Genomic DNA, 9,082 nt, shown 5'->3' on the forward strand with positions numbered 1-9,082 from the left:
ACAGGGTTTAGCTGATATGGATAATTACTCAATTTAATTAATCATTGACTGCTTTTATTGGCTAATTATCTTTTCTTTCACCACCTCACATGGGATTCAGAGCTCGTGCTGCAAGCTTTCACCCACACTGTCCACAGACAAATAGTGTCAGACATCAAATCAATTCAAGGGCGTCCTCAGGCAGACCTACAATGGCGGTGGCTCGGTGGCTACAGCCCACTGCAGTGAGCTGCTTAAAGAATGTAGGTCTTTAAAAAGGAAATGCTTGACTCACCAGAGCACGTAAACACTTTCAGTTCACACGGTCACACAAATCAGTTTATACCAAAACTAGTCCTCAGGTCAAACCCATCCTGGATGTTTTCTGCTACCGGGCTTAACTGAAGCTCATCTTAAAGCTCTGCAGAGGCCTCACAATGACAGTCATAAAACCCATTAGCAACAAGGCTGAGTTTCATCAAATCCTCTTTCAGAAACGCCTCCCTTTGGATGAATAAGGGACTATTTTGAATTTGACAAACAGATAAACAGGTTATCATCACAAAATCTTTTATTAGCAGTTTTTTTAACAAAATACAGATTACATTTAAAGCTCAATGTCATGTTTTAGCAGTACTTTTAAGCTCTTCGTGCTAATATGTTTAAAACCTACTGCAAAAGATTTTAAATAGACATCTCACAGTGCAAATGTTACAACATAGAAATTTGTTGCATAGAAAACACAGAAAAAAAATAACACCAGTGTCATTTAACGGTCATACAGTAGACAGACGAGTGTTCAGTAATGATAGATGAGAGCAGTACAACATGGTAACGAATGGAAAATGTTGCTATCTACAGGAGAAGCTTTCAGGTACTTTGCTCTTCTTTCCCGCACTGTATTAGACCAGATCTGAATCTGACCAGCATCCGCTACAATCATTAGTCATCCATGCAAAAGGCTTCCTATATCTCCTATTTTACGCAAATATATCTCTCTGTGTGATTTTTACAGTTACAATATCCCTAAATAAACAAAAACATGCCTACTCCAACATCCGTTACTGTACATGCCCCTTTAATAAACTTACAGTTCAGTAAGGCAGTTTAGACGCACACATAAAGGAGGAAAAGCAGACGCCATTTTTATGCATTGCTCAAATTCTGGAAAACTAAAAAAAAAAGAACAAAACAAATCCAAGTTTCTAGAGAAAGTTTTGACCACAACTATAAGACAACAAACTTTGAGCACCACACATTCTCCACACTGCCTCGAAAATACTGAAAGTAAACAAAACACAGACCAGTAGCGGAAAGACATTCAGCAGGAAACGTGTTCACATTTACATAAACTCTTTATATCAGTGAATTTTGATGCTAACTGTTATGTGAACGTTCTCTATAACGGAGATTCACCAAAGGCGTCAAAACGAATCACAAGTAAACTAAATCTATGTCCACATTACACCGTTATCATCTCAGAAATGGCATTCTACGTCAGATTATGTGATGTGGCTGAGGTCACTTTAAACACTTGTGTGAGGATTGACAGGTGAGTCACTTTGAGAAGCACAGATAAAATAAATAGGGGCTCCTATTTAACGTTTTTGTGTGTTTTAAACCTTGACACAGTCACACAGAAAATCTCACCCAGCTAGGATGAAAAATTTAACATTAAAATTTATGCTTTTAGCTCGAAGCTTTCATCTGATATTTCTGCTTTTCCACATTAGATACATCATAAATTATAAACGCCGGCTTATATTACACTCAATGAAAGCCCCAGAAAAAGCGAACACATATGCAGACAGTACACAAACACACAGGAACTACTAACTATATGAACCATTTTCATCCTTAGCTAAAGTAATCAGCTCTATTACAAGTACAGCACAGCTGCATGGTAGCAAACGGGAACATAGCATATCTTGCTCGTCAAAAATAATTGTCGGCTTTGACCTTGTAGTTCTGACACACTTGATATTTGCAGAGGGATGGGATCCAGACTGGAACTGCTCCAAAAGATAAGTAGTTACAGGAATAGTCTCCATCCGCAAGCCAGCCTCATTACATTGGGAGCTTCCCTCTGAGGCCACAGTGATACAAACACCAGCCGAGCTGATGTTCCGATTAGTTAGTGGATTTAAAAGCACGCTACCTGCTGGAGTCTAAATGTTTAACTCGGGAACAAACACTGACCTGCTTCCCTACGGTTCATTTGGAAGATCGAATTTAAAAACACACAGATGTAAGACGAGCCGCGATCTGGAAACTGCTGTGTGACCAAACATTGGCAGACGGATGAGGATGAAGCCAGTGAGGTGGCTCAAAGCTTTTTGGTCATTTGTATGGAGTGTCAGGAGCAGCACTTAAACCTGCACAGTGACGACTGTGAAGAACATTTTCAGCAGCAAGTGCTGCTTAAACGCAGTCACCAGTACAGAGCTACTTTGTCTGCAGACTTAACTGCTCTGTGAAAAGCACAGAGCCATAAAACAACCTCAGATTTTATTTTCAATTGCACTGTTTGTGTATGTACAAAATAAGCCTCTATTCAAATGCAAAAATAATTACTGTGTAACTATTCTTCTATGAGAACCTGAAGAATATAAGGTGAGATAGATAAACCTTTCGAACTGCAGTATTTACATCATGTATCTCATTTAGGGGAAAAACACCCAGTTTTTGTTTTATTGTTTTCATTGATTGTAAGACCATCAATGAACTAATGAATTAAGGACTATTTAATTTATGCTGGTATAGTTTCCATTCTGGAAATCTACAAATCTGTATTCCTTTGCTCCCTTTGGTTAAACTGTGCAGTTTGTATTGTAAATATGAAAAATATTTTCTTTTGAATGCAGAAGAAAATGTGCAATTAATGAAATAGCTGCAGAGTCATCACATAAAAGTAAGCTTATTGATAGAATATGATGTCATTGGATTGCCAACCATCATAATCTGCTAATTATTATTATTATTATTATGACAAAAAAGAAAAAAATGCATTGCACTTGTAACTTCCACCATCAGGACTAAGAATAAGGCCTTTTATGGGATGACAGTAAGAAATTATACACCCATTTAGTATCTAAAATAAACTTCTATATAGGCTGTAGCTCAGTAGGTTTCCTCCCAAAGAGTGGAGAAAGAGAATCCTCATCAAGCAGTGATGCTTTCTGGTTCACCATCAAGAAAACATGCAAAATAAGAGACACGTTTTTTGGGGATAACGTTAAATGTAAGAAAAGAAGGAGCAGTGAAGCCTAAGCATTGCACAGCACTGCACGTTTTCCGTGGCACATAACGTGATGCAAGCGTGCCCTCCCAAAGGGCAACACGCTGCACTGAGCCCTGGCAAAAGAAAAAAAAAAAAAACATCTCACAGCATCTCCCCCAACAGAAACTGTCAGCCTCATCCGGCTAATGTGTTCTGAAATATCACAGGACAATGTGTTATTGTCTGCCAGAGTGTGTTTGTAGCTGACATGGCAGAAACAAATCTATTTAACAGGCTACAGTCATAAATAAGGTACCCGGGGATCCTTTTTACGCGCAGATTACGCGCGGCGCCACCGCGCCTGCCAGCGCTCAGATAAAGTGAATCCATCCGTTTTCCCATTCCCGAGGCGGGGACATTTTCAGGCAGTGGCGCCGGACTTTGTAGTTGCTCCCGTGATTGTTGTCCCAAAACTCCCGTCCGCCCACACAGTACTTGATGGCGAACTGCAGCGCGCCTCCGTTGTCTAAGTAGGTTGGCATCACAATCTTGAAGCTGAACTTGTCGGTCACGCCGTCGCTGGAGTTCGGGACATAAGTGGCCAAACTGTCCATGAAGGTGATCCAGTTGTTTAGGGAGTACCTCAGGGAGACGCTCTTTTCGAAAGCCATGTTCAGAACGCGCACGAACCCGGAGAGGCTGAATTCGTCTGCCTCCACGCTCTCCAGGAGCACTTTCACCTCCCGGACTTTCTGCTCAAAGCCCGGGAGCGTGCCCGGGTTCGTGAACTGCAGCTCCATGAACACGGACTGTGAGGGCGCGCGCGGGAACTTGGTGTCCAAGCAGTGGAGGTTTCCCTTGGGTAGTTTGGCCAGGATGCGCTCCGGCACCTCGGGGTCATCCGCATCATTGAAATGCTTCACCGATATGAGCTCCAGGCCCAGAGAGTCTGCGAAACGAACCTTCTTCTGGCTGGTCGGACTTCTGTGGCGCACGATCTCCAACTTCGCCCTCTCTGTGGGTGTCGGCAGCGACTTGCACCTCCGGCGGAGGTTGGGGCTCTGCGGTGGCTTCAGGAAGATCTCTCTGCCCCGCGGTCTTTCCTCCACCACCTGGTTGTCGTTGGGCTCGCACGAGCCGTTCATCACGTCGAATTCCTCCCCATCTTCCAGCCTCGGGTTGGCCGCCGTCAAGCTCCCGAACAGCCCGGCGATGCAGCTGTAGTTCCGCGGGAGGCAGTTCTTGGGGGGCAGCATGACCGCGGCGGGGTGCACGGACTCCGTGTTCATGAAACACCACAGCGCCCGCACTGCAGAGCCAAGGTGTCTGTGATGGGGGAGACCGGAGGGGGAGCAGGCGCCGTCAGGTGGCGGTGGCCCTATCGCAGACATGCGCACGAACTGCGTCAGAAGCTGATGACACTCTGCGGCGGCGGAGCAGAGGACAGCTCCACGGCTCCAGTCGGTCAGGTTTTCCATCGACTCATACTTCTGGTTGAATAACTAAAACGTTATTACTTTTAAGTGCAAATTAAAGAAAATACAAAAAGGGGGCGTGGTCTGCTTTCTAGCTGTCTACGTGCAGAAGGTAACGTAGGGACAAAGCAAGATGGTTCCGTCATCTAGTTCCTTCCTCTTCTTACGAAACTGCTTTTTACCGAGCCTGACATCATGCACCTGAATGGGCTCAGCATCCCTGTTTCTTTTGCATTGTGGGTAAAGACACGACACAAACATGTGAGTGTTCACGCACTGTGGGAAAAATCCCACGCACGCAGCATCACAGCTGACTGTCGTCACCGGCACAGCTGATCCCTGCAGCAGAAACCCACGCTGCCCGCCCCCTTTTTTTATACGTAACACGCATCACGTGAGTCCCATGCGGTTACCACGGCGACGGCGTGCTCGGTCTGGTCTGAGGGTATGATCCGCTGCCACCTCTTCTTCACTTCAGGGCAACTTCAAGCGGAGGAACCCTCTTGAGATGAAACAGGAACTGCACATTTCTCCCTTTTTTGTGAGTCAAAACTTTTTGTTATCTTAGTGCAAAACTTTATTGGACTTCCACCAACTAATCTCTTGATGTCCTTTTTTGATCTAGATTTAACAAACTACCATGCAGATCCAGCAAGAAGATGATCCGGCAGCGGAGATGAGAGCTGACGGGCAGCTCTCATCAGAGGAGGACAAAACTGGGTCACAGACTCGCAAGATGACCCAAAGGAAACATGTTGACGCCCTCCTGGACATCAGTGAGGAGATGTTCCTAAGAGACCAGGAGCCATACGAGTATCATTGTTACTCTGCTTGGGAAGATGCTGTAAGTTTCTCCACTTCCTGGTATCTGCCTTTAGCTCTAAAAGCACAAATTCATTCCAACACCACTGTCAGTGATATGGAGCTACATTGAGGCCATTATTATTATTATTAATATTATTTTTTAAGTTTGTCATTTTTTTTGTTTAGGATATACAAATGTTGAAATAAAAATATACCACTCATTTTAGGTGTACTAAAAGAAAATTCTTGGGGAAATTTGAAAACTCAAAATGTTCCGTTTATAGTTATGGCATTTATACAGGTGGGACATTTATAGTAAGAGGATACGGGCAGTAAAAAAATTACTATTCAATCGCATTGGTGCTTTTTATTCTGAGATGGTTGTGGTTTTATTCAGATGCAGGACAATACATTTAAAGCTTTGTTTTAAGTCTGTGTTTGGTTTTTCTAAAGGTCTGCGGTTGGCCCAGAGCTGCTCCTCTAAGCTGCATCCTTATAAGCCAGAAAAGCCCCAAGAAAACTAAGCATAAGGATGCTGAGGCTCCAATCCCTTCTTCTGTTCACCAAACACCCTCTAGAGAAGAACGCTCAGCAGACATGGCAGATCTACGCGACAAAAGACTAATTGACCTTCAGAAAACTGTTTTAATATACCCACGAATTAATTTTGGAAATCATTCTGGTGAAAGAACTCACCAAATAGATGCAACAAAAAGACTTTTTCTGAATGCCCCACAGAGAAATTTGAATTATTTCTTTGTCAAAAAAAAGCTAGAGGAGGAACGGATCCTTCGAGAGGCATGTTTCAGGCCTCACCAGTGGCCCTCCAAATGCTTTGTCTTTGAGAAGAGGCTGGCTAAGCCTCGGCGGCACAACCAAAGACCCAAACATACAGCTATTCCAATTAAAACCTTCACGTTTCTCCCAGCCATCGAACCTGCACATATCAACCATAACGTTCAATGTCACGGATGCAGAAATTTGAATGTACCAGAGAAACATAATTTTTATGAGAAAATGTTTGATTTTGATAGTAAGAATGAAACACAAGTGGCAAGAAGAGACGCTATTACTAAATCTGAGGTTTACAATGTAGCCTTGATTTCCAAAGACAAGACATGTCAACGAGATCCTTCTTTATTTTCTGCTATAAGTGGTTCCTTCCCTAAGAAGTATCAAGTACCCGTGTCTCAGTCCTGACAAATGGCAGCATGTGATCTTTTGAAAGCCAGGAGTCTTCCACAAGCCCTTCACTGCAACACAAGTCTATGAAATAAAGTCTATATCTCCACTGGATGTGGCATCATGTGAATGAATGATAGCTTTAGTGTTTTCTTTTGAACAGATCAATTAGAATGCCGTCTTTGGTAAATTGTTTATTTGTTGCAACAAATATTTCTTGTAATAAACTTTTTTCTATTTCAAAGCCTGTTTCCATTGTAATAACTGCTATGTTTGTTTTGAATATTTCTTTGTGGAATGAAATTGTGTGGATAAATGACGTATACTTGTATAACGCTTTTCTACTTTCCTTGAAGGTCAAAAGAGCTTTACAGTCACAGTTTCATTCTCCCTTACACTCACTGATGGCAGCTCCGCTGCCAAACACTGGCAGTCTGGCACCAACCTGTAACCACCACGAGCAATGTGGGGTTCAGTGTCTTGCCCAAGGACACTTTGACACATGGGTGGGTAAGACGGGAATGGCCGCCCTTGGGGTTGGACTTTTGAGTGTACAAAGGCAGTCTCAGAAGGCTCGCCATGACGGTCTTTGACTGTCAGGTGTTGGTGTCTACCGTAAATGCACCCGAACCTGAAGATGTGGAGGAATAACTATTTTTAGCTATGAGTTCTGGTTCTGTTATTCAATGAAAGGGTCTAAGTGTGGATAATGTCATTTCTTTTGGAAATCCCAATGTAGAAAAATATAAAGACAAGAGGTTGGATGGAGGTGTGGCCTCACAGTGAGAAGGCTCTGGTTCAAATCCCGGCTGAGACTTTTCTGTGTGGTTTGCTTGTTCTCCCCGTGCATGTGTGGGTTTTATTTGTGCATTCCAGCCTTCTCCCACGGTCCAAAAACATGCTTCATAGGATAATTGGTAGCTCTAAATTGCCCCTAGGTGTGCATGTGAGTGAGTGTGTGGTCCTACATCAGACTGACTGCCTGTTTGGGATACATAGCCTCCTTGCTCAACAGTAGCTACAACCCCGTGACCCTGAAATGGACTCAGCAAGTCCTGAAAATAGATGGAGATTCTCCAACAAGTGCAAATCCAATGTCTCAGAAGCAGTGTTGGGACTAATGCCGTTTAAGTATAACGGCGTTACTAACGGCGTTATAAATCAAGTAATTTAGTAATCTAACTAATTACTTTCATCCTCGCTGTAACGCCGTTATAGTTACTTTGTGTAAATCGCGGCGCGTTACTTCAAAGTTTGATGATCTTGCTGGAGCTGGGCGCTTCGCACCCGAGCGTTCCGCGTCAATTCTGGCCGGAAGTTGCATCAAGATACATGAGAAAATCCGGTTTCTTTTCAAAATATAACCAGTTTTTCACAATAAAATGCCGCGATTGACAAATGTGATCATGTTTTTGTATCTAAACAGGCGGTAGACACGGATATAAACGTTACAATCACAACACAAACGTGCAAACGAGTTACTTTGCCAAGTAACTAATTACTTTGAAGATGCAGTTATTGAGTTACTAACTCAATTACTTTTTGGGAGAAGTAACTAGTAACTATAACTAATTACTTTTTTGAAGTGAGATGCCCAACACTGCTCAGAAGTCAAGAACCAAGCTCTGCTCTCTGAAATGACAATGTAGTACTTGCCTCAAAAAGCATGGATTTGGGAATACATGGAATGATCTGCCAGAGGTTACAACCTTTTCTGTTTTGATTACTGCGACAAAAGGTCCTATTTTGTTAAATATGCCTACTCCACAAACGCACGATTCTCACAAATCAGGGACAATTAAACGGTTGATTGGCAGGTTCTCCAATAAAGTTTAAAGCCAAGAAATGTTTTGACAAAAATCTATCTACCATACTCATATGTACTTGCTTTTTTGTGATGTTTATTATTCTTTTTAATGACATACAACATTTCTCACTGACAAAGAATTCACTGCTGTATTTTTGATCATGAAATGAGTAATAACATTCTTTTTAAAAATCTGTAAATTATGGCATGTCAGAACATGTCACATTGAAAAGGGAATGATTTGCGTTTTAAAACACATCTGTGGTTGTTTAAAAAAAAAAAAAAAAATCCAAAATGATTTACCTGGATGCCTATCAAGATTACAAAAGGTATATGCTATAACTTTCCTGAATTAGCTGTACTATTTACAAAAACATTTCTTTTTTAAATAACTGACAAAAGACATTTTATTTTCTGCAGTTTATTAACAGCTGTGGTGAAGACCAACAAGTACTGAAGGCAAGAAATAATTTAGAGGCAACAAAGACAAAACCTACCAAAAATAATATTTTGCAATAGAAAACATGCTTGTATTTGTTGAAATTCATGACAACTGAAAGCAATGTTAAACACTTCAGTCCAAGCAGCAGCTGACCCTTTTTTCTCTTCTTCACT

At 42.1% G+C, this 9,082-nt stretch overlaps 2 protein-coding genes across 2 annotated transcripts; one reads left to right on the forward strand and one right to left on the reverse strand.

Moving 5' to 3' along the window:
• Positions 1 to 532: 532 nt before the first annotated feature.
• Positions 533 to 4,714, reverse strand: LOC112160387 (protein phosphatase 1 regulatory subunit 3E). Its single transcript, XM_024294860.2, has one exon. The coding sequence runs from the start codon at positions 4,675 to 4,677 to the stop codon at positions 3,571 to 3,573; it is 1,107 nt and encodes a 368-aa protein (XP_024150628.1). The 5' UTR covers positions 4,678 to 4,714; the 3' UTR covers positions 533 to 3,570.
• Positions 4,715 to 5,072: 358 nt separating this feature from the next.
• Positions 5,073 to 6,790, forward strand: LOC112160388. The gene is made up of 3 exons (XM_024294862.2): positions 5,073 to 5,215; positions 5,300 to 5,518; positions 5,932 to 6,790. The coding sequence occupies exons 2-3, from the start codon at positions 5,315 to 5,317 to the stop codon at positions 6,676 to 6,678; spliced, it is 951 nt and encodes a 316-aa protein (XP_024150630.1). The 5' UTR covers positions 5,073 to 5,215; positions 5,300 to 5,314; the 3' UTR covers positions 6,679 to 6,790.
• Positions 6,791 to 9,082: the final 2,292 nt, after the last annotated feature.

Source organism: Oryzias melastigma, linkage group LG3 (genome assembly GCF_002922805.2).
Source record: "Oryzias melastigma strain HK-1 linkage group LG3, ASM292280v2, whole genome shotgun sequence".
In the NCBI taxonomy this organism is placed as follows: Eukaryota; Metazoa; Chordata; class Actinopteri; order Beloniformes; family Adrianichthyidae; genus Oryzias; species Oryzias melastigma.

Excerpts from the sequence above, each read along its gene's own strand:
- LOC112160387 (XM_024294860.2), bottom strand. The coding sequence starts at position 4,677 with ATGGAAAACCTGACCGACTGGAGCCGTGGAGCTGTCCTCTGCTCCGCC.
- LOC112160388 (XM_024294862.2), top strand. The coding sequence starts at position 5,315 with ATGCAGATCCAGCAAGAAGATGATCCGGCAGCGGAGATGAGAGCTGAC. Across the intron at positions 5,519-5,931 it reads ACTCTGCTTGGGAAGATGCT|GTCTGCGGTTGGCCCAGAGC; the intron begins GTAAGTTTCTCC and ends GTTTTTCTAAAG.